General features: G+C 44.2%; 1 protein-coding gene across 1 annotated transcript in view; it reads right to left on the bottom strand.

Moving 5' to 3' along the window:
- Positions 1–24,631, bottom strand: part of SEC14L2 (SEC14 like lipid binding 2) — a 41,348-nt gene extending 16,717 nt beyond the window's left edge. The window contains exons 1-5 of the mRNA XM_060249602.1: positions 24,527–24,631; positions 12,979–13,054; positions 2,366–2,409; positions 1,587–1,646; positions 1,264–1,452 (exon numbers count right to left, since the gene is read on the bottom strand). Of these exons, the coding sequence (XP_060105585.1) occupies positions 1,264–1,452; positions 1,587–1,646; positions 2,366–2,409; positions 12,979–13,054; positions 24,527–24,580 (423 nt within the window). The 5' untranslated portion in view covers positions 24,581–24,631. The remainder of the gene's footprint in view (positions 1–1,263; positions 1,453–1,586; positions 1,647–2,365; positions 2,410–12,978; positions 13,055–24,526) is intronic.
- Positions 24,632–26,181: the final 1,550 nt, after the last annotated feature.

The raw sequence follows: 26,181 nt of genomic DNA on the forward strand, positions 1-26,181 counted from the left end.
ACATGTTCTTGACCAACACATGAAAGAACTTATGTACAAAAACTCGCAATGCCCAGCCATTTGATATTTTCCTCTGGGTCTTAGGCTCAAACCATTGACCACGAGATTTCTGTAATTAATGTCAATAAATCAAAAGTAGGCTTGCAACTTACAGATGCATATCTAAACAGCATACTCAAGACTGCTAAAGCACAGACATTGTCTCCAGTTTTTGATGCAATAATTCAGAGCAAGAAATGTCAGTTATCAGAGACTGTTAAACAAAATATTGCAAGTGTGCTGATGTTTATATGTTGTTAGGAGAATTCCATTTATTTTACGGAGCAGCGCTTTTGCTGTTCAGTTTTATCACTGAACTGCATGATGAAATAGAATGGTCTGTGATCATGAGTCCTCATCACCTTACCTATTCCTACTGGCCTTCAGCTGGTCATTGAGGTATTGCACAGAGCCAGTTTGGTGTAGTGGATAAGTGTCCGGACTCTTATCTGGGAGTCCCGGGTTTGATTCCCCACTCCTCCACTTACAGCTGCTGGAATGGCCTTGGGTCAGCCATAGCTCTGACAGAGGTTGTCCTTGAAAGGGCAGCTACTGTGAGAGCCCTCTCAGCCCCACCCACCTCACAGGGTGTCTGTTGTGGGGGAGGAAGATAAAGGAGATTGTGAGCCACTGAGACTCTGAGATTCGGAGGGCAGGATATAAATCTAATTTTTTCTCTGTTTGCTGTTTTGTTTTTTAAGTGAAAGAGAGAGAGAGGAAGAGGAAGATAAAGGGGAAGAAGAAGAAGAAAGAACCATCTTGCTGGATCAGGCTGCTCAACATCTCAATAGGCAACCAGAAGTCCAACAACCTGGAGCACCAAGGTAAAAACATTCCCTGGCTATTGCCAACTAATATACTACCTCCAAATATGGAGGTTCCATATAAGCTATGTTAGTACAATTAATGGACCTCTCCTCCATGAATTTCTCTGATATCCTGTGAAAGAGGAGGATCCCTATATCCTGTGGCAGTGAGTCCCCCTATTTTAAAAAAACACTGGGGGAACAAGAGTTCCCCTATTTAAAAAAAAACATTGGGGGAACAAGCTACTGTAAGCCATTAAACAAGGGTCTCATGTCACCAGTGAAGGTTGTGGTTCTGCCATTTGCTCTTTTTGTTACGGAATTAATCAAAGGCTGAAAGCTCTTGATTTATTCCTTAACAAAAAGAGTAAATGGCAGCACCACAACCTTCACTGTTGGTATATCAGCATTGCCTTACTTGCTGTGTCTGATGATTACACACTTCCCGTAGCATCTCACAGTCCTTGAACTTTTTCTTGAGCAAATCTTGCTTGGAAGCTGATAAGAGGAGCCCTTTAGCATCGAGAGGTCCAATGATCTCGTACCAGACAGGGCAACCAGCCCGATCAAAACCACAAGGCCCCCCAGTCATGTATCTCTCAATAACCTGGGAGTGGTGGAGAAAACATACACATTCAGATAAAAGGATTAAGATCTCACGCTGAGTGTTCCAGAACTGTGGAGGAATCCAGTGCTGATTGGAACTCATGAACACAAAATGCCAAGTCATTAGAAACTTACCTCTGGAGCTGACCATTCATAGATACGATCACTTTCCATGTGTTTTCGATATGCAGCATGCTGTTTAAAGACAAAGAGGATAGGATGTCAGAGGGGGAAATGAATCAGTTCTTGCATCAGAGAAGGGGACCCATAAGAATTCGTGATGAATGGCATCTCAAAGCACTGGTCCTTTCCCTCCGCTGCTCACAGCACCTGCAGCTTCTCCCCCATACCTGCTTCTTGCTCATCTGCAGTTCTACCTCCTGTCCTTCCTTGTAGCTCCTACCTTCCTGTTCCCCATTGTAGCTTCTCTCCCTTTCCTGCTTCCTTCTGTATCTTCAGCCTTTATTTCCCATTGGCTCATTTTGATTTCCTCCTTTCCTATCTTTGTCTTTCCTGCCTGCCCATTTCTTTCTCCCCAACTCACTTCCAGTTTCAAAGTGAAACTGCAGCACAGGCATTCTTTTTTACCTCCTGCTTCCTTTAAAAAAAAAATCTTTAAGGTTCGCAGAAAACATCTCCCCTGTCTGCGGCTTGCACAGAGAGAGAATGAGAAAGAGACTCTGCATTCTGTTTTCTGATTGTCTGCATAACAAAAGCAACATTTGCAAAGCTGTCATTAAGTTCAGAGATCAAAATGCCCCATATGTTCAGATGTTTCTAAAACTGCAGAAATTGCTGGTAGCCATATATTTGAGAAGTACTGGGATTATGACTGGGGGAGGGCCGTACCCTGAAGTGGGCATCTTGTTGAGAGGCAGGAGGACCACCAGGGAGAAAGCTTTAAAAACTCTTACCTTCCGCAGCATGGCTTCAGATTTTTGGAGATCAAAACATCGGGCTGCAACAAGATCATCAAGGGTTAGAAAGCTACTTTAGAATTCTACTCCCCACCCCCACACAATAAAGATTAAGAAATTGAATAGCAACACGAAAATTCTAAACGGCAAACAAATTTCAAAATAATTCAAGGGAAGAAAGAAAAAGGACAAAAAGTAATAAATCTTATATTAAATATTCCTGGGCTGCTACGACATGGAAGTTTTGCACCCAAACCAGAATGGTGGGTTTTGCTTTTGTTTTGTTTTGTTAAAACATCCACACAGCAGCATTCCATAATCACTCACTTTCTGCATTTTCCCCTCTTTGCTACAATATTTCCAAATCTGATTTGATATGAACATTTTGGAACGTTCACAATCACTGTACTTGTATGCCACATGGTCAGGAAAGTGCATCTTTCTGTAGGTTGCTGTCACATCAGGACTGTTTTATTTGCCTCACCTCTGCCCCCCCCCAAGTTGTAATTTACCTCCATCAGCAAAGTGCTTTTTTGAGCTCTGCAACTGGCACATTATTCATTATTAAAATATGAATATCCTGCCTTTCCTTGCAATGCAAGATGGCTTAAAATATAGCTGTTTAAAACCATTAGAATAAAACCCCAGATCCCCCCTGCTAAAGAGTTATACTATTGCTGTTGTTCAGTCGCACGGTCAAGTCCGACTCTTTGCGACCCCATGGACAAAGTCATGCCAGGTCCTCCTGTCTTCCACCACCCTCCGAACTCTGCTCAAATTTGTGTTTGTTACATCAGTAATGCTGTCCAGCCATCTCATCTTTTGCCATGCCCTTCCTCTTTTGCCTTCTGTCTTTCCTAGCATCAGGGAGTGCTCCCTTCTCATTTGGTGGCCAAAGTATTTGAGCTTCAGCTTCAGCATCTGACATTCCAGGGAGCAGTCTGGGTTGGTTTCCCTTAGGACTGACTGATTTGATCTTCTTGCAGTCCAAGGGACTCTCAAGAGTCTTCTCCAGCACCACATCTCAAAAGCATCTATTCTTCTGCGCTCAGCCTTCCTTATGGTCCAGCTCTCACAGCCATACATTACTACTAGGAATACCATCGCTTTGACTATACGGACTTTTGTTGGCAGGGTGATGTCTCTACTTTTTATTCACACAGATTGACAGTGTTTTTATTTATTTTTATCCAGGTTCACAATAGCTGTCCTCCCAAGAAACAAATGTCTTTTAATTTCATGGTTACAGTCACCATCTGCAGTGATCTTGGATCCCAGAAATGTGAAGTCTGTTACTACTTCCATGGCTTCCCCTTCTATTTGCCAAGGTGTGATAGGGCCAGATGCCATGATCTTAGTTTTTTTGATGTTGCGTTTCAAGCCTACTTTGGTGCTCTCCTTTTTCACCCTCAACAAGAGGTTCTTTAGGTCCTCCTCACTTTCTGCCATTAGAGTAGTGTCATCTGTATATCTGAGGTTGTTGATGTTTTTCCTGGCAATCTTAATTCCGGCTTCTGCTTCATCCAGGCCAGCATTCCGCATGATGTACTCTGCTATCTACTATCTACTAGGTCCTCTGAATTCCCAGCTCTCATGTTGACTGCAGTGGGTCATAGGGACCATATCACTCCCACCTTGTCCCATCTACACTGGCTTCTGGTTTGCTTTCAGATTCAGTTCAAGGAGCTGGTACTTTTAAAACCCTGTACATCCTGAGACCAATATACCTTAAGGAGCACCTCCTTCCTTATGAGCCTACCAGTACACTCAGGTCCTCTTTGGAGGCCCTACTTCATTTGCACCTGCCATCTGAATATCGATAGGTGGCAGCCTGAGAAGGGGCCTTCTCAGCTTTGGCACCAAAACTTTGGAATCTCCTCCCTAGAGAGATTAGTCTGATTCTCTCTATTGGTGTCCTTCGCTAGCAGGTGAATACTTTTTTCCCCCCCTATCTGGCATATCTCCCAAAAATCTTCCTAGCCCTGGCTTCTAATGTTGTTTGTTTATATGTTTTAATTAAATTATTTTATAATTTGGTATCTGGTTGCTCAGATGTTTTAACTTTTATATCCATTGCCTTGTGGACTGTGATTGGGTGGAAAGGTGATATAAAATGTTTAAAATTATAACATTTTTTAAAAATCTCTATCCCTTTTTGTCTTGAAGATATCCCTTTTCTCTTGTGTCTTGGCAATGAAATGGGCTACGAATGTACTTTTTAAAAAGAACTTAAAGCTGCGAATTCACAGAAGCTAGTAGATGTACAGCAATACATTAATTGTCTGTAGCGATACATTCATTCTCAATTTTTTAAAAAACGTGAAAAGGCAATCCAGTGACATGGGAGGAGGGAGATGTCAGCCACAGGGGCTTAGGCAATGAAAGGACAGAGAAAATAACCATGCAGATGCTCTGATGCCAGTGCCACTGTGGACATAAAAGGCATTTTATGTTGCAGTGATAGCTATGTGGATAGTAGCTGATGCGTGCAAACTGCCCAGATACAGATTGACAGTGTTTTGAGCCAATAGAGACACTCCATTTTTTTCAGCTGATATGGAATCTTTAAAAGGTTAAAAAGCATGCCATGCACCTCCTCTCCTCTGGACTTGCCAGACCGGCTTAATGAACTCTGCTTAAGGGGTTATCTCTGCCCAGCAGATGAGGTCACATCCTGTATTCCTTGAGTTGGGGAGGTACACTGGATGACAAGTGGGAGGGCCTGTTTCACATAATGCTAAAACTCACCCTCCTAAATCCCGGATCATCTCCAGTAATCATGGCCATCATTAGATCAAGAGCGGGAAAGAATGCAACAGGAAAGGCTTTGAGAAATCAAAATCACTAGTGGAAGAAGAAAACTTAAAGTTGGCTATTGTTTCAACAAATAATTGGAGAAAGGAAGAAAAAACCTTCTTAAAGGCTATAGTTTTAGACTAAGATTTCAGCTTTTTAAACACTCCCCCCTCTCCCTTTCCAAGGTTGCTTACAAAAAAATCTATTTGATCTACGCTTTCATCCATGATTTCATTAGTCTCAGAATAGCTATTGTTTATCTTATGAAAAATGCATTGTTAGCAGGCACTGTCAAGTAGCTGGGATAACTTGTTTTGCCCTTAGGTTACAGGTGTCCACTGGTGGGGCCTGTTCTCGTTTCTCATTATCAAATGAAACGTGATCAGAGTCAGTGGGTGGATGGTAGGTTTAGATTTTGCTGCTTGCAACATGACCAAAGTGTTTTTGTGCTAGAACAAACAGCTTGCACATTCCAACGTAACAATGAATCTTACAACACCCTTCCTTCCCTCAGAGTGGTCATTATTCCTCTGGGGAAACAGATTCCTATAGAGTGTATCCTGGAATGGGGAAATTAGGTTCTGGTTCTCTGGTTGGGTGTGCATGTTAAGTGCCCTCAAGTCACTTCTGACTTACAGTGACCCTATGAATTAATGTCCTCTGAAACATCCTATTGTTAACAGCCTTGCTCAGGCCTTGCAAACTGAGGGCCATGGTGTTCTTTATGGAATCAGTCCATCTCATTACAGAATAAATTCATTATTTTTTTCTGCTGCCTTCAACTTTCCCTAGCAATTATTGTCTTTCCCAGTGACGCTTTCTCAGACTCTCTGATTAGCAGGTCATAAAACAGAACTAGATTTATTGAAAGCTCCATTCTGTTCCAAGGTTCTGGATATCTGTAAAAGTCATGAAATTAAAAGACATTTGCTCCTTGGGAGGACAGCCATGGCAAACCTAGGCAGTATAATAAAAAGTAGGAACATCACCCTGCAAATAAAAGTCTGTATAGTCAAAGCGATGGTATTCCTAGTAGTAATGTGAGAGTTGGACCATAAGGAAGGCCGAGCATGGAAGAACAGATGCTTTTGAGATGTGGTGCTGGAGAAGACTCTTGAAAGTCCCTTGAACTGCAAGAAGATCAAATCAGTCAGTTCTAAGGGAAATCAAACCTGACTGTTCCCTGGAAGGTCAGATGCTGAAGCTGAAGCTCAAAAACGTTGGCCAGCAAATGAGAAGGGAGCACACACTGGAGAAGACCCTGATGCTGGGAAAGACAGAAGGCAAAAGAAGAAGGGGACAGCAAAAGATGAGATGGCTGGACAGCATTACTGATGTAACTAACATGAGTGGACTTTGGAGGATGGTGGAAGACAGGATGGCATGATATTACTTATTCCATGGGGTCACAAAGAGTTGGACTTGACTTGACTGCACAACTGAACAACAACAAGTCAGAGGCAGCATACTTACAAGGCCATGGGCCAAGCCAGATGCAACAGATTCCAACTCAGGGACAGTGCTACCACCATTTTCAAAGAGGTAATTTCAAAACGATGTGAAGGCTTGATCTTGAGCAAATGCACAATGCAGTGGGGTGAAGTACTCTTGTCTTCACCTCCCTATACACCTTTTCAAGTGGCAAAAACTAGGTGCCATCAGGTGGTCCACCAATGAGGCCAGAACTCCAGAAGCCCTCCTCCCACTGTTGACTCCCACAAGCACCAAGTATACAGAGCATCACTGTCTCAGTGTTCTATCCATCCCTTGCAGCTAATAGTTACTGATGGCCCTCTCTGTTCTATATGTTTATCTAATCCCCTATTGAAGCTGTCTATGTATGTAGCTACCATCACTTCCTGCGGTGGTGAATTCCATGTGTTAATTACTCTTTGAGTGAAGAAGTACTTCCTTCTATCTGTTCTAAGCTTACTGCTCATTAATTTCATTGAGTGCCTACGAGTTCTTGAATTGCGATAAAGGAGAAAAGAATTTTTTGCTCTACCTTCTCTATCCTGTGCCTAATTTTGTAAACCTCTATCATATCACCCCTCAGTCATTGTTTCTCCAAGCTAAAAAGCCATAGCTGTAGCCAGGATTTTTCATTTTGTGGGGCATATTTTTTGTGGGGCACCAATTATGGTTATACTTACTTTAAAATAATAAATAAATATGGCTTAACTCTTGCCAGCCAGCAAGACAGGTGAGAGAGCACAGCAGACCAGAGGACGGCCCATAGCTGGGATTGGACTGGAGGGCAGGGGGGCTGGGAGTTTCAGAAGAGAATGCTGATGCTGCCGCTCACTCCTTTCCCACCTCCCTGGACAGCAGGCAGCAGCTCCCACAGTGAGGGCTGCCATGGCTTCAGCAGAAACCACTGAGTCTGATTGGTTCAGCAGGAGCATTCTCCGTGCCAGCCCAGCTGCTAGTTTTTTGACAGATGCGAGAAATAAAATTGGAACTTGGAAGTTATGGGTGCTAAGTGGTGGGGTTGGGACCCTTGCATTAATGTTAAAGTGGTGGGGTTGGGACCCTGGGGGCCCCACCATAGTTACAGGCCTGTAAAGAGCCTTAACCTCTTTAACTATTCTTCATAGGGAAGATATTCCATCCCCTTAATCATTGTAATTGCTTTTTTATGCACTTTTTCCAGTCTTTTTTGAGGCGTGGTGACCAGATCTGTACACAGTATTTCAGTTTATACAGAGGCATTATGATACCGGTTGATTTGTTTTCAGCCCCCTTCCTAATAATCTCCAGCATAGCTGTCATGATCCTAGGCCTACTGAGGCCTACAGGCTCTGGAGAAGCCTGTGTTAGAGTAGCTAAAAAAGTAAAGGTATTCCCCTGTGCAAGCACCAGTCGTTTCACAACGTTTTCACAGCAGACTTTTTTACGGGTGGTTTGCCAATGCCTTCCCCAGTCATCTACGATTTCCCCCCAGCAAGCTGGGTATTCATTTTACCGACCTCAGAAGGATGGAAGGCTGAGTCAACCTTGAGCCAGCTACCTGAACCTACAGGGCCTATATCTCCCTGTCCCTCTGATTGGGTGAAAGCAATTTTGGAGGGAAAACTGGCCCAGAGGGGTGGGACCTGAGAGGAAAGCATCGATAGGCCATGTTGCTGGCTGCAGACAAAGAGAGGCGGTTCTCTCTGGAAAAGGCTGAGCTGTAGGCAGGTTGCAGCTGAGGAGAGATTCCTCACCCAAAGGGGGTGGTGAGTCTTTAGCATTAGAAAAATGGAATGTTTAGGTAGTCGCATCAGGGTTTTTATTTCTTTGCATTTTTTGTAGAAAAAGCCCAGCAGGAACTCATTTGTACATTAGGCCACACCCCCTGATGCCAAGCCAGCTTGAACTGTGTTCCTGTGTGTTCCTGCTAAAAAAAAATCCCTGTTTGTACCAGCCTTTACTATTTCTTTATTCACTGTTGCAGTAAAAAGTTTTACAACCCACATATTGTTTTTGAGCGCTTAAATAAACCTGTGTTATTGTTATTACCTGGGTCCTCACATCTCTTTGGTCATAGTTAAAAGCTACTTACTAATAGGGAAGATACAGGGGTAGTGTTGGTGTGCTCGGCTCTCCCATACAGACCTTTACCAGGGTAGTGACACCCAGCAGAAGGTCCCCTGCTGTGGTGACAATGGTATTTGCCTTTTTTACTGCCATCACACACTGAGTTGACATTTTCAGTGAGTTATCTAGCATGATTCCAAGATAATGCCTTTATTGCATCATCCACTGGGAATTTCTCCTCCTCAAGCCCCTCATTGATGCAAACAGAAGCTGTGCAAAATAAAGAAACTCCCATTCAGTTCAATAGGGCTCATATAGGAAACTAACTTCCCTTATTGAATGTCATACAGAATAATGAACAGTCAGACTTTCTGTTTGAGTTTCCAAAATGTTTTAGAGCAACCCTGAAAACCACCTTGACAAAATGCTGTCCTTCCTGTGTATAGTCACAGTAACTCAAATATGCAAAGGCCCCACAATCCAGAGAACCTGCAACAGTCCCACCGGCACCAGATTGGTGAATCAGCTGTTATCCAGATCTCTGGAAGTGTCACTCTGCTTCAATACATAAAGCCTGTAATCACTATTGCCAGTGAAGGTTGTCTGAATTCTTCTCTACTGTGATGTTATTTAGCACTTCAGAGGGAAACTCAGATCTCCAACAGTTAGCTATGGTATAGAGCAGGGGTGGCCAAACTTAGTTTTCGCAAGAGTTACATAAAATAAATGTCAGATGTTTGAGAGCCACAAGACATGAATGTCAGATGTTTGAGAGCTGGAAGGGAGGGGAATAGATGGGGGAGAGAGGGGTATATGGAAAGAAAGCAACTTTAAATGCATTCTCCAAGCCACTGGCTTCCTTGGCTTGGAGAAGTGATTTAAAGAGACAAATTCCTTCTCCAAACCAGCTAATGGGGGCTTCAAGAGCCACACAATATGTGTGAAAGAGCCACATGTGGCTCCTGAGCCACAGTTTGGTCATGCCTGGTATAGAGAATATCAGGTTATTATTTTCACTTAATATGTTATTTTCACTTAACCACAGTGGAAGCATTATAATTGAGGCTTCTGATGAGCCCACTTTGATGAAGGCTGTGCAAACCTCTTGTTATCACAGAGGCACAGCGATCCAATTGAGCCTCATCTTCCTCACTCCTATATAGTTCCAACATCAGGGTCATCAACCTTTTCTATAATGAGAGCTACTTCTGAGTAATAGGGAAAAAATATCCCAAGCTCCTTCCATCTACCCCGGAATGTGCCCGTTTTGTGATTTCCTAGAAACAAAAAATGAAGAGCACCAGAAGGACACTATTGGTTAAGAGGCTCACGGAAAAATCCTATGAAATAAAAGCTTCAAACAAAACAAAACACCCAGCCTAGAGCAGTTTAGCAGTCATTAGGTGCACAAGCTACTCTGCAGCTGGCCAGCAAGCTATCCATAGTTCACAAACTTCTAGACAGGGACCCCTGTTCAACATGCAAACAACTTTGATCCTCGAGGCTACAGGGGGAAAAGGCTGACAGGACTCAAAACTATCTGGATGCTATCAGGGCCTTATCTCCACAGCAGATTAAGTGTGACCTGTGATCATCTTAATCATAAAAAAGCCTTTCACTTGGCCCTGATCTTCCCAAGAGGCAGGACTCCAAAGCACAGTTCCAAGCAGTAGAACCTGTGCTCAATGAAAGTTCAAAGAAGGCTGTGTTTTGCAACCTGCCTAAGCAAGTGACACCTGAGTTGGGAGGAGGGAGACCAAGTGTGCTCACTCCTGGGTGTTCATGACTTTCAGCTTTCTTCATAAGCAAACTGGCAGAGTAGCAGATGGTACAGAGAAACAGAAGGGGTCTGCAATGAGATGGGCATGGGTGGGGGCGTTTAATTTGCACAAACTAAATATATGCTCATTTGTTTGATTCACATTTAGCGTTTAAACGCTATTTTGAACACTGGAAGTGCTCTGTGTTCACTATCTCTGTAATCCGTTCCAGCAATGGAGTATCTCAGAGACCCAGCATGGTGTAGTGGCTGTGCTGGACCAGGATCCAGGAAACCCAGGTTCGAATTCCCTTCTTCCATGGAAGTTTGGGCCAGTCACCCCCCTCTCAGCTTAACCTACTTCACAGGGTTGCTGTAGGGATAAAATTGAAGAGATAATGTAAAGCATTGGGTTCCCTTGAGGAGAAAAGTGGAATATAAATAAAGAAAATAAATACCATATCCCAATGCCAGGTTTGGAAGGTGTGCATGTGTATGAGAGAGAGGCAGAGACAGCAATAGTGGCTTCTCTTAGGCCATCTCCTGAGTCAATAACTGAAATGAGATTTGAACCAGGGAACTCTTCAGCTTCGACTTTTAACCATAATGCTGTATAAGCCCTGCAGTCTCTTGAAGCAGGATATACTTTGTGTCATGCTGGCATTAGTTCATTGTTTCACCAAAAAAAAATCCTATTTGCGTATGCTGATCTCTCAAAATATACACATAAACTATGTACACAGGAAGGGTAGCTAAACTCCAGGTAGGGTCCAGAATTTCACAAAAATTCACAACTGATCTCTAGATTACAGATGTCAGTTTCCCCTGGAGAAAATGGCAGCTTCAGAGGGTGGACTCTTATCTATGGCATCACATCCCTGCTGAGCTCCCTCCTTTCCCCAAACTGCACCTTCACCAGGTCCCAAATCCCCAGGAATTTTCTAACACACTGTTGGCAACCCTAATTTAAGTGCCTGCCTACTCACACGCTTCAAGCATTAGCAAGATCTCTCTGAACTAAGAGGGTCCAGCGGCTGTCGAACTAAGAGGATCCAGCAACTTTGGATCTGATCTCCATTCTGCTGGCTTCTAGCACAAATCTTTCCTTCTCTTGTATAGGAAGGGTAGAGGCATGAGAGTCCTGGACAAACCACACTCTGTTCTTTTGGACTTTACCAAACAATACAAGCTGAAAGTACAAGTGGAAAGTCCTGGTTGATAAAAATAATAATAACAACTCAGACATCTCAGGGAAGATAAAGCCCCTTGCATAATTTCTGCAACAACCCTACATGATCATATATCAGTCTCAAAACACAGAATTGCTCTGAACCAGCCAATACCTTGAGCAGTCTTTCCAGAGCTCTACAAAGGATTCTATGCTTTCTAAGGACCAGCAGAAAAGCTGCAAAATTCCCATCAATTTCAGCTCTCTCTCTTCTTGTCTTTTAAAAGGAAGCACACAGCCCTTTCTGTGGGAAAAATATACTTGAAAGCCAAGCACAAGCACAGCATACTGAGATCTTACAAGCCAGAGGCATTTTCCAGGATCAGTACACTTTAGTGCCCTATTTTGCAGCAGAACAGAAGACTCTTAACCCTTCCCCTGCTAGCTGCTTTTCACTTCTAACACCACATTCTCCTTGCTTTTTCCCATGACAGTGTTTTCTCCTTGCCTTGCAAACACAAGGGTAGAGAAAGGGGAGTTTCAGGAAAAGACTGGCTTGTATGAGAAAGGGTTAAACACCACCATTCATCCTCTCAAAAGAGAGAGAGGCCACATGTGTTGCTCACTTGCATGTCCTGATCTACTATGCAGCCTTTAAGTGAATTCTTGCCTACAGTGTGGCACTGTTAAAAGGGTAGGAGGAGACATACTCTGCTGGAAGGCAACATGTTTGGTCAGGAGGACACGGATCCTCTGTTGCAGGCTGCGTAGCTTGGCAAGCATATCTGATGCTTCTACCAATTTCACAATGGGAAAAGAGTCAAAATGCAATGCCTGCCCTTTCTCCAATCACTGGAAACCCAGTCTAAGGAGCTGCAGCCCTCAAAAGGTTTACCTGGTAGGTAGGGAACTCTTGATCTCAAGCACACTCCCTTGGAAGAAAGCCCCACTAATACCAGTGATCCTAACTTCCAAGTCAATGTGCTTAAGAAGCGGCTGTTGTTAGCTAAGGCAGTTTGCATCTACATCGTCTGTTTGGATTGGTAGCAAGTGATCCATCTCCTGGTTATGTTCATACAAGGCTTCTTTGCCTTTTGGACTAAGACAGGAACAAACAGCCACCTAACTGAAGGAAACTAGATGGTTAATGGAGACTAATGACAGCATCTTTATTTTCTGATTACATTCCTTTCTCAGCTGAGCACATTTTGTTGATCTGGGTCATATTATAAGGGCAGTACTGTGGTGATGAAAGACCCATTTATGAGTTGCAGCAAAATCTTAGATGTACCCCATACTGTGCTGCACTGGGTTGGTTATTAGGAGACCCATCTTTGCACAGCAGCAATCCCCAGACCTGCCACTTACCTCGGAGCCATTTCAAGAGGTAGTAGTCATCTTGGCCAGGCAGTCCTGGGAGGATATCTTGGACATTTGCACGGAACTAAGAGAAAAAGAAATATGTCAGTGAGTGCAATCCACATGCTGGGTTTTGCTCTTCTACACTTCTGAACACACAATGCTGTCTTGCACCACATCAGGCAACCAGTCTAGCAAGAGATGCTTGGAATTGAATCTCAGAAGGCTATGTGTACTCAAGGCAGGCAGGTGCTCTACCACTGTGCAAGAGCCGCTCCCCAAACACTTATAAAACACTTACGCTCTGCCTTGCTTTACTCCATCATGGCTGACTCTCTTGCCCACCCATTTGCTCTGCATAGTTCCATAGTTACCCACAATCAAAATCCCTCGGGACTTTAATTGCACAGCAGATGCCATCAAATGTGTCAGTAATACATTGTCATTGATAATTTTATAGTTTTTTAAAATGTTGCATTAGAGTTTAATTATGTTATATGTTTTCATCATGTTGTAACCTGCCCTGAGCCTGGGTGCAGGGAATGGCAGGCTAAAAAATTATATAAATAAAAATAAAAATAGATTAAAATGGCAGGCACAGATTACGGTCTTGCTAACAGTCTTTTTGGACATCACAAACAAATGGGAATTTGTTTGTGACACATACAAACTTGGTTTATTGTGTGCACGCTTTCTCCTCCTCTTCAATCATGTGCCAAGGTGGAAGACTTCCTGATTAACATAATTAATTATTTAAATCAACATGCATGGGGGGGGAGTATGAGCACACTAATCCCACCTCCACTGGCTTGTAAGCATGGAATCTACACGCAGAGGCATCTCCATAATTGGGAATGTTTAAAAAACAGCCTTCCTGAATATGGGGACAGAGAATGGACTTCATATGAGCATAGATTTCATGTTCATGAGCCAGCAATCATGCATAGGCAGAGGGTGGGGCCAGTATGCTCATGCCTGCCCCCCTCCAATTACACATATCATCTAGAGGTGGCTATATTAAATGTACATCACTTGGTTTCAGTAAACTTGATTATTGTACAGCTGAATGTGTGAATCCTACCGATGGTGAAGTCTTTCATCAGAGCTGATCTGAAGCTATAGGAAAGTTCTGTCTGGAATGACTCAGCTTACACGTACAAGTCAACATGTACTTTGTCTCTAATATAGAAATGCATTTAAATGCCCAGGCATGAATGCTAACGGTCTTTTTGGACATCAAAAACAAACGGGAGTTTGTTCATGACACATACAAGCTTGGTTTATTGTGCGCGTTTCTCCTTCTCTTCAATTATGTGCCAAGGTGGAAGACTTCCTGATTAACTATGTCTTTAACTGCAGTGTGTTGAAATACCCAAGTATAGGTAACAAACAGGAGTGGGAGTCATGTTCAGTAACTGAAATTCTAAACAATTCTAAATAGTGAGTATTAGAATCCTAGTTTCTTGAAGCACCTTTATTTGGCTGTCATAGAGAAAGAAGTCTTCTACCTTGGTGGAATATGCAAGAGGAGGAGGAAGGGAGCAGGTGAGCTTAGAAGTAAACCAAGTTTTCATTTGTCATGAACAAACTCTGATTTGTTCAGAATATCTAAGCACAGCCCAAAGTACCTTGTAATACCTAGCTCAACATTTCACAAGCTGCAGCTTATTTTGAATTGTTGAAAAAAAATCAGAAAATTGTTTTTTTTAGTATGACTTTAACCAGACATTCTCTTTTCTTTTATAATGGTTCTGGAATTTAATTTGTCCAGGCGGGGTGGGTGGGAATGGGACCCTTTAGCTTTGCAAGAAGGGGGAGGTATGAGACATGGGCAGTGATCCTTGCCATGCTTATAGAGCCACGAGTGTACAGGGTGCCCATTTTCCTCTATGAAAGGTGGGCAAGGATGTTTATTTCCTTCTTCTGTACCCTCACCCTTTTTCCCAATTGGGCCCAAAGCAGCTTTTGTAGTTCTTCACTCCTCTATCCTCACAACCAGAACTTTTGTAAAAAAAAACCCAGTAGAAACTCATTTGCATATTAGGCCACACCCCTAATGCTAAGCCAGCCAGAACTATGTTTTCCTGCTATTAAAGCCCTGCACACAACAATCCTGTGAGGTAGGTTAGGTTGAATGTGTGACCAGCCCAAGATCATATGGCAAGCTTCTATGGCAGAATGGGGTTTCACACCTGGATCTTCCAGATCCTAGTGTGATACTCTAAACTCAGTACATCATCCTATATATCAGATGCAGCTTCACCCATCAAGACGAAAGCACCCCACAGTCTCCCTTCTATGTAGCTGCTGAAGGAATAATAACTTTTCGTTTGGCAATCCTGCTCATCTGACAGAATACACGCGGCCAGCAGGGAAGCAAATGAAGAGTTTGGAAACCTGCCGACTCACTTCCACCCCCACCTCCTGAAGAAACTGCTCAGTGTCCTTCCCTGTTTAGTAATTGATTAGATTCAAATCTGGAATTAGGTGTAATTAAGCCAAGGATTGGCCACCCCAGAGAATAACAACCCTAGAATTACACACAGGGCAAAGTCAGGAGTGAAGCGGGCCTCTAGTTGGGAGCATGGGTAGCTTGGCACAGATTTTGATAGATGCCAGTATCCCGCCCCCCCCCCCCCCCATTGAGACGTTGTTCTAAAACAGTGTGCTGATCTTAGGCAACATGAGGCAGCAGAGCTGAGAAGGCTGTTAAGTCTGGACACTTAACATCCCCTTCCTCTCTAATTCATCAATCAGTGTGGAAAGTAAAGAGATTTCTTGCTGTCAAAATGTTTTCCATCTAGCTGCAAAATTCAAAGTCCTTTCTTAAACCATTGCGAGTTAAGAATTAGAAACTGGGAATAAAAAGCAAAATACAAAAGCAAGGAAGACACTGGTGGTTGTCAGGTTGCTCTCAGTGAATGTGGGGTTTTGTTTTGGGCTTCCTCAACTAGACAACTAGGTGTGGCAGAGAAGCGTCCCTGGAGAGCAGGTTTCCCCAGCAGTCTCAGGAATCTTCCCTTGCAATCTGTGGCCACAAGGCTTTGCTAGTGTGTTTCAGGGTATTCAACTAATTCACAAGATACAAGAGGGGAAATTCCTTCCAGAAGGTCGAGCTATTGTTTTGGAAGCTCTGAACACTAGAACTGGCCTCCCCAGCCCCACAGGCATAAGTTAGAGTGCCAAAATTTGGAGCAAAAGAACAAAGTAGGAGTCAAGTGGCACCTTTAAGACCAACAAAGTTTTTATTCAGAATGTAAGCTTTCGTGTGCTAGAAGCACACTTCAGCAGACAATAAGATGCCAGTCTGAGAAGACAATACTGACTTTGATGGACCCAGGGTCTGATTCAGTATAAGGCAGCTTCATATATATGTTCATATAAGATGGAAATTTGGAGCAGTTTATGGTGGCTGTGGGGGGGGCAAATCTCAAGGCACCAACTAGGCACCTTGTACCCCTAAAACAAGAACTGGGTTTTTCCTCCTACACAACTCTGCAAAATAGAAAGTTACCTGAAGAAATTATATTCCTTATTCTGCTTCCATTACATAATGAGGCTAATTAAAGTAAAATCCTACCTTTTAAGCTATAACAAGACTTGCGAGCTGACAAGAATACTTTAGGACACCATCTTAATTGCAGCAACTATCTTGTACAACTGTGGTTAAAATAGCATTGTATGATCAGATTCAGCAACAGCCCATCACTAAAACAAGAGGGAGGAGAGACATCCCCCATCAAAAATATGATATCACCAGCCCTGACCTGGCTAGCCCAGGCAAGCCTGATCTTGGAAGCGAAGCAGAGCCAACTCTGGCAAGTACTTGGATGGGCGACCTCCAAGGAATTCCAGCAGTCAGGAGGACAGGGGCAGGCTTTATTCAGCCGCCTCCCTGAATATCCTCCAGGCCTCCAGTAGGTGTCAGTCACCAGAGGTTGCCATGGTTTCCAGATGAAGAAGACCTCTCCCAGCAGCTCCATGTAAATAGAAAATCATGCCGGGGAGGGGGGGGAGAATAGAACCCCATGGAAACTCATGGCACAAGTGCCCTGGCATTGATCAGCAATTCCCAATACCTTCTGAAATTGGTGGGTCAGATAAACATGAAGCCACCAGAGCACACTGTTCCTGATGTCAATTCCTGCCAGCCAAAGGGTACACTGCCCAACACTCCTGTGAGGTCCAGGAGAATCAAAGAGCTGCACTTTTGCCTGTCTGTCCAGCCAGTTTGGTGTAGTGGATAAGTGTGCAGACTCTTATCTGGGAGAACCAGGTTTGATTCCCCACTCCTCCACTTACAGCTGCTAGAATGGCCTTGGGTCAGCCATAGCTCTGGCAGAGATTGTCCTTGAAAGGGCAGCTACTGTGAGAGCCCTCTCAGCCCCACCCACCTCACAGGGTGTCTGTTGTGGGGGAGGAAGATAAAGGAGATTGTGAGCCACTTTGAGACTCTGAAATCTGGAGTGGAGGGTGGGATATAAATCCAATATCATCATCATCAATGAAAATCTCTGTCCCAGCTCCAGGCTTCAAACCAGATTGAAATGGAACTAGATAACTACTCTCATCCAAGAGTCAGGAATTGACCCATGGACAACTTGCCCCAGAAAAGGAGAGTTGTGACTAGTGTGCAGATTTTTAAATCTCCTGGATCCAAAGGAATCTTGTATGAGAGTGGTGACACAACTCTTTCCTTCAAGACAATCAGAACCTTTTGCTGTTCCCTGGATCCAACCAATCAATTCCCTGGCATGTTGTCAGAAGCCAGGCTGAACTGGGGCCAAGCATAGTGCTGGTAGGCTGCGTCTTTGCCAGCCGTTTGTCCATCTCCTTAAGACGCAGCAACTGTGAGTCATCCAAGGAAATGCAATAATTAAAAATATTTCAAGTTATCATCCAGAGATTGAACTGCTGTTTTTAATAGAGAGTCTCTGTCTTCATGCAAGAGGAGCTGTTTTTATACACTGCTTTTCTTTACCTTAAAGAGTCTCAAAGTGGCTTACAATCGCCTTCCCTTCCTCTTCCCACAACAGGCATCTTGTGAGACAGGTGGGGCTGAGAGAGTTCTGAGAGAACTGGGACTGGCCCAAGGTCGCCCAGTGGCTTCATGTAGGAAGGGATTGGGGAATTAAATCTGGTTTGCCAGATTAGAGTCTAGGACTCTAAACCACTGGATGCAAACAAGCATATCCACAGAATACCCTGCAAAAGTCACTGAACTCTCCAGATTCAGATTGTTAGGTGACAAATGAAGAAGCCCCCTCACTGTTTAAATCACCCACTGGAGCACAGTTGTATTCTCCTACATGTATAGGGATGAAGTTCCACCTCCCTGATCACTTTGAATTTAGTCATGAATGGACTTCCCAGATTAGGTTCAAGATGACCCATGAGACCTGTCCTGCCCAGGAGGCTGAATGGAAGCAGGGTATGCAACAGAACAGACAGTATTCACCTTCAAGAGAATTATCCGCCCTCAAGAAGTTGTGTCTCTACAAAACTCCTTAGCCCTCACCTTCTTCAATTTAGTAGGCACATTTGGAATCACACTTTCAGCAGAAGCAAAGGGCAATTCTTACTGAACTCAAGCCTCTTGAATAGTTAAGACTGAGAAGAATGTGCTTCCACTTTGAATGCCTGAAAGAGTACGTGAGCTGATCTTGCAATTTAGTCCTATAGGTTTGCTCTGTCCCGTATCCTCATCTGTTGATTTTGAAACTGAAGCACACAGTCTGTCACAGTTTTCAGTTCATACCTTGTTCTTTCACAGGCTACTGATATGCCCCAACAAGTACTAATAAAATCACAGCACAAAAAGCACTCTTGGTGCACTTAAGCAAAGATTAATGTTTTGCAGTGTAAATCAGCGCAAGTTTCCATGTCCACCCACTGAACAAAACCCAGAAATGAAAACAGAAGAGCAGCTCATGTAATTCACAATCCCAAAACAGAGAGAGAAATTAGGTAGGGGAGAAATTCTTAATTATCCCTATAGGACATAATAAGAAGCTATCAAACTATTAAAAGTTTGACAAACACTAATATCAGCTGCCTACAACAATATGAAATTTAGGTCGAAGGGAACGTTCACTTGTCAGTACATGTTTTCTAATGTGATAGGTCAGGTACCAACTGATGTGGTGCATGGATAACTGTGCCTTGAAGACTGATGGGATTTCACCTCTTAGGGCTCAGATATATTTGCACAGCCATCCATGATAATTTCACAGAGCATATGGAGGTACCTTTAATGCAAAAATAGATAGCTGCAGCAGCAGATCCTGTTCTTCTATCCATCATGTTTTCCATAGGCCGTTTTCGCACTCACGTTTTACTGGCGCCACGACCCTCCTCACGCCGGCGAATCTGCATGGATTTTGCACCAGAAGCGCCGGCGCACCCAGAAGCGCCGGCTACTTCCGTCGCTAAGCCAGCGCAAACGGAAATCGCAAAGATGCAGGAAAACGTTTGCGCTGGCTTAGCGACGGAAGTAGCCGGCGCTTCTGGGTGCGCCGGCGCTTCTGGTGCGAAATCCATGCAGATTCGCCGGCGTGAGGAGGGTCGTGGCGCCAGTAAAACGTGAGTGCGAAAACACCCATAGAAAAACAGTACAACCGCTGCCTGGTCCCAGGAATGGGTCTCGCTGCACTTCAGTTCTCCTACAGAGGAGCTTTTACAGACAAAACATAGCTCTTCAAGCAGAAATGAAGTCGCATGGGTGTTGTACTAAGAGCCATGCCTGACACAACACTGACACCAGAACCGCAATTGCCCTGGCAGTTGTAACTATCTCTGGAGGAAGCCATACACATGCAGTTCTCCTCTTGCTCTGGAAGTGTACTACAGGAGAGTGGGGAGAGCATGCCACAGTTGCTAGTAACAACAGGAATGGCCTCCTTTACTCCTGGATGAGGGAGTTTCAACAGGAAATGCTTTGGGTAATAGTTGGGCTTACTCAAGGCCTCCTATCATGGCTGCTGTCACATACTCTAGGGGTGGAGCATGCCCAGTGAGCTGGCAGCTCAGAGGTATCCCAGTCACCTTCTTCCCTCATTTGATTACCTGAGCCTGAAGGAAACAGGGTAGCAACTCCAACAATCATGAGCATGTGATATCTTTGTGTGTGTACCATTTCCAAGCATTTAAAGGGTTTGAGAGGCATGAAAGAATCTGGGAACTTGGGCCACACAGTGTCATACCTGCTAAGCACTTGCCCGTTATCTTTAATTCAGGTACTCTGAAAAGTCCAGTGCCCACCAGAGGAACAAGACTTTGGCAACAGCTGAGGGATTCTTAGCTCGGTTTAAGCAGGAAACAAGAGCATCATGCTGGTAAGAAGGCCACGCCTCTTCTTCACTGGAATGTTGTGACAATTGACCACAAGACCATTTGCAGGGTGAGTTCTGAGCTACCGTGAAGATGGCACTAACATCTGTGAGGAAGAGTGATAAGTGTTCTTATCTTGTTCTTCGTTCTTCAGCAGGTCTCCATTGCGTTTTTGAAAGAACTGTGTTTTCTTCCTGTATTATCATTCTAACATACTGTTATCCACCATGGATCTCACTTTGGCAGGTATATCAAAAAGATCATCACCATGTCACACATTCCTGGTTCAGTCTTGCAAAAACCAGGGAGACAGCAAGTCAATTACTCTTCTCCATAGCCTTCTCTTTTGCAAGGGGCTTTGTTGCGGGGGAGTTATTTGATCACGCTGTTCCTTCAAGATTGGTGCAATCCAAGAACAGTTTTAGCCACACACTTAGCAGTTCGCCTCACAAACCCCTGCAGCAATCTTGTAAGGTAGACCGTATTGGAGAAGGGGACAAGGAAGTAGAGAATCACAATGTATTATGCTTTATTATTGTAGAAATAAGATCACCCTCTTAGCCATGACAGTGGCATCAGGCTTACAAGAGCTGGGTGTAGCACAGCAGGAAGTTTCTGTCCTCTGGGAGCCATAAATACACTCCAAACAATAATCAGCCAACTTGGCCTCCTCAGCACTCAAGCCCCAAGAACATGCCTTCCCTGCCGTTATTTCCAAGCAACACTCATTCCCCAGTGGAGGTGCCAGCTCCTCTGTTTACCACCCCCTGGGGATGCCCTGCAGAATACTGCAAGATTACAAGTTACAGAGGAAATGCTCAGTCATTGATTTAGTTTGCAAGAGATGGATCCGGTGTCACCTTTACAGGGCCAAGGCATCAGTGGGACATGCTATGCCCTACACTTTCCTGCTATATGTGTTCATTTCTGCCCTTCGTCAAAGTTTCAGGGAAAGAACTGTTCTGAAAAATACTAGCCACTTTGCACCAGTCCCTCCTCTGATCCCGGGGGTGGCCTGATCCCTTATTTCTTTTAGCATGGTGAATGGTGGCAAGATCAAGATTTTCTTTGTTGCAGAACCCACTTTATGGCACCTCCTCCCTCCAACTGGCTCCTTCTTTTGACAGTTTCTATTGCGAGCAGACAACAGTTCTATTTTTCAAGACATCTTGAGGGTGCTGACTGCTAAGGCTGTTTTCAAGATTGCTTTGTGCTGCTGCTGCACTAGACTTTCTGAGTTTATGGAGAACGACACTTGTTAATGTTGTTATGTGCCAACCAGGCAACTGGAATTCTCTCGGCACCTGAGTGGCAAAGCAGCTCGAGTACTTTTAACATATAATCACTTGCGTGGTTATGCAACATTGGCACCAACATCCAGCTCCCCTCCCCCTTGTAAAATCGACAGGATTTTTGCATTTTGGACTCTCACACTCCCTTTTTGAAAGAGGCTCCGCACAGCCACAGACTTGAAAAAAAAAATCCTTTCTCTTCAGAGAGCTGAATGGGCTCCCTCCCCCACCGATCACAGTCCCAAAACTGTTCTAATAGCCTATCTACTAAGCAAGTCTTGGCATCCCATCCTTAAGTTAACTGGCATCAGAGCTCACTTTGTTCAGTGCCAAGAAAGGAACTTTGCAAGATGTGGAGAAACTGGCAACAAGAGAGCACTTTTGAACATAGGCAGAGTGCCATTTCCTGGGATCCTGAATAACCACAAAAAGCAGGATTACGAGACAGGCAAGAAGAAGATTCCTGTCCCAGTACTGCTGCCCTCTATTTTGTTCATTTTTATCCTGGGGACACAAAGCAGCTCACGTTGTTCTCCTCTTCTCTTCCATTTTATTCTCATAATAACAACACTGTAGTAGGCCAGGTCTAAAGAGATGCATAGCCAAAGATCACCTAGAAAGTTTCCATGATGGAGTAGGGGTTCAAGCCTGGGTCTCCCAGATATGAGTCTGAAACTTTTAACCGCTATACCTCAATGGCTTTTTAATTCCTCTCCTGACATAGAAAAAGGATCCCAGAATCATCATAGGGCACTGGGAAACCACAAACAGCGATGTTCTGTGGGCTGGAGGAAAAGAAAAACAAGCACCCAGGAGTTATAAATAGCTGGAGAATATTCCCAGCACTTTGGGATTCAAGATCCATTCTCATACCTGACCTCCTCCACAGTGCCCATCCAAATTCAGCTTTCACTATGCAGCGCAAGAGATTTGGGTGCCAGAAATTACCCTCCCCCCCAAAAAAAATAACCACACCTCAATCATTGAAATGGGGCACAGTCTACATAATGGTAGAAAAGGAAGAACACAGGTATTCAGGACGCCTGGAAATGGCACTCCACACAAAGCCATCCTAATGAGGTTTGATCTAGCAAATGCTTAGGCCACTCCAAATCTTCTGTGCAAGATGGCCACTTTGCCTTACAACAGGATTGCTTCTGTCTCCATGACCAAGACTCCTGGGCATCTGCCACATAGGGGTTTGGAAGGACACACACATAATGCCTTCCAGCTTTCTTCCTCATACAGGTATGAATTCCAGTTGCCATGCATTTTTCGTTCCAGATCAACCAGCCTCCCAAGTGATACCATGCACATCATAGCAAGTTTAAATGATGTACATCAAAGCAATAAATAAAACTCTGATGGGGTTTGGTTAACCCAGATAAAAGAAGTTGGAGTTTTGATGAATAAAAACATCACTTCCATTTGCAAAAGAAATGACAAAGCTAAGCTAAGCTAAGGATTTACTAGGAAAAGGACTGTAAATAAAACAGTAAACCTGTTTCAAGTTACAGTGAACGCATGTACTATCCATGTACAATGACCACTTGATTTTTCTTTGAATATGTGGTGAGTAATTCTCTTCTCATATTCAGCCCACAGACAACTGAATGTGTGATACAACCCCCACTTTTATCCAAGTTCTAGTCCCCAGAGAACACACATTGCCTCTTTCTTACAGCTGTACACATATACAGGCAGGATATATGTGCATTCACCCTGTAACACAAGAACAGGGTTACAGCCTATATGCTACAGAATTTACTGCCTCAACATATAGTTAGGTAGCTTATTTAAAAAAACAAAAAGGGATGTTTTTATAGAGGAGAGGAGTAACGACAGTTACTAGCCAGAAGAGCCAAGTAAATCTTCCATGTTCAGAGGCAATGTACTTTTGAAGTCAGATGCTGAAGGGCAACTGCTTTTATGCTCCTTACCTGCAATTTCCAAGACCTATTAACTAATACAGAAAACAATACTGGATTAGGCAGACCTTTGGTTTGATATGGTGGGGCAAACCTTATTAAAATTGGTAAATGATTTGAAGGCAAACTCCAAGATTTTCTCATTTAGAGAAGAGCTGTATGGAGACCAAAACCACAGACAATGACCCTAATTCCATTTTCACCTCTATCATGAGCTTTCCAGGCAGGCAAACCACCTTATTCTGCAGTAAAGAGATAATACAGACCCATCTCACAGGGCTGTCACAAGGTCCAAGGAAATAATAACAATGACAGCAAATGTCCACAACACCCTACAACAGCAACCCTACATACAATGAACAGGCAGCACAGAGAGGATCAAGCTGCAAAACACTGTATAGACCAGGAGTAGCCAAACTTGCTTAACATAAGAGCCACATAGAATAAATGTCAGCTGTTTGAGAGCCGTGAAACGAGGGAGGAGTGGAAAGAAAGCAACTTTAACTTTAAAAGCATTCTCCAAGCCATCAGCTGGCTTGGTGAAGTGATTTAAAGAGACAAATGGCTTCTCCAAGCCAGCTGACAGAGCAGTGGGGGCTTCAAAAGCCACACAATGTGTGTGAAAGAGCCACATGTGGCTCCCTAGCTGCACTTTGGCCACCCCTATGGGAAAGTATGCAGTGGATCACCTCCGCTCAGAGACAGCAAGGCATAGAAGTTAAAGTGTCAGACTAGCCTCTGGGGGACTTGGCCCTTCACACACTCCCAACCTAACCACATAGTTGTTATGAGGAGAAAAGTGAGGACAGGAGAACTATGTAAGCCACTTTGGGTCCTCAGGGAAGGAGGGAAGGAAGTCTAGCTGCTGCTCAGAGAAGTCAATCATTCATGGCAGCTTTTTTGGCAGGGCAGCACTAAGGCAGACAGAGAAGAAGAGTGACAAACTTTTTCTGAATCTCACCCCCGACCGGGGGGGTCTGCAAATGCGATGTGATTGCGATCCCCGACCTTAGCCAGCGCCTCCTCCTGCTTCGGACTTAGATCTCCGACGTGCCCGCTCATCTCTTCCTCACTCCACACCCAGCCGCCTCCGCTCTGACTGACTTCTCCCAGCAAGACAGCTACCACCAGCTCAGAGGACTTTCAAGCCGGCCCAGCTGACCCCGCCTCTCAAGGCACGCCCGCTTTCTTAAAGGGGAAGCGCCGGACTTTCTGGCAACGCGACTTGACAGAGGCTGAGAGCAAATCTGATGCAAACAAGGAAGGCTGGAAGAGCCTTTAGGGTTGTCAAGAGACCCGGGGGGCGGGTTTTTTCTTGTGTCTTGAGGTGTAGAAATCCAGGCAGGTAAAGCTTTTCAGGGCTAAGTCATCACCTCCAAGGCAGATCAGATTGCTGCTACAGGAGCGGGTTCAAAAGTTGTTAACCGAACGTGAGAAGGAAGAGTCCCTGCTGTTGATCATCTACTTCAATTTGCCATCCATGCCCCTCTAACCAAAACCTCATGAAATTCACCGTCACTAGAGCCAAAACAGAAGCATTCCAGTGACGGGGCTCCGCTTCGTGGGGTTGCCAAGGGATGACAAGATTTTTTTTTAAATGAATGACAAGATTGCCCATAGGAAACAATGGGAGAGTCGGAGCCCATGTAAGTCAATTGACAATCTTCCCTCCCATGATATCCAATGGGCAATCCAGGCTCTCTCATGGTTTCCTACGGGCAATCTTGTCATTCATTTTAGTACATCCCGTTGCCACTCGACCGAGGAAAGGGACCCAAGTTAGGTCACCTAACTAAAAATGAGTGGCAGACAGACCTCTACTGTGAAGATATCCAACTGTAGCAGTAGCGCAAGCAGTTTAACAAAGATCCACTAAAACGTCACAAAACAATGGGTGTTTTTTTTTTTTTAGTTACTCGCAGTTCTTCAAATTTGAAACTCGGTATAAAAAAATAAGTTCTAAAAAATGGAATTCAGTAGCTGTTGAGCATATATAACTAGACAAATGGTGCTGGGTGCAAACTGCTCCAAGAACGACTTTAAAAATTCTGTTCCGCGATTTTCTGTTTAGGATCTCCCCCTCCCCCGTCCAAGCAAGGAAGGGTCTTGTCGCACCTTTAAGCCTACAGAATGTGGCAAAAGCTTTGGGTTGCTCACCAGCACTTCTGCCGCACACAATTCGTTAGTTTGTACGGTGCCCCAAGGCTCTGTCTTATGTTAATAGCTGCAGTAATGGCTATGACTGGGCACTCGTGTTTGTTTACGGATTGGTGCCGTTATATCTTCCGGCCCAGGGAGGGGGGTTTCTACCAGTTCCGGTGCCTTTAACAGTATGTAAGATGGGCAGGAATCCGCTTAGACCTGAATGGCCCAGACTAGGCCGATCTCATCTAAGCAAATTCAACCCTGGTTAATACTTGGATGGGACACTTCTTCACCAAGGAAGTCCAGAGTCGCTACGCAGAGGCAGGCAGTGGCAAACCACCTATGTGGCCTGCGCCAGCACCAAACAAATCAGCCGGTGACGCTTAGTGGAGCAACCTGATAATTCCAGCACACGGAGCTGCTGCAGTTGCTCAAAGTACAGGAGTAAAGACCGGCTGGAAAGTTGGTGACCCTAAAGAGGTGTTGCAAAAGTGCCAATGGCTGCCAGCTGCTCCACT

This window comes from Heteronotia binoei, chromosome 11 (genome assembly GCF_032191835.1).
Source record: "Heteronotia binoei isolate CCM8104 ecotype False Entrance Well chromosome 11, APGP_CSIRO_Hbin_v1, whole genome shotgun sequence".
NCBI lineage: Eukaryota > Metazoa > Chordata > Lepidosauria > Squamata > Gekkonidae > Heteronotia > Heteronotia binoei.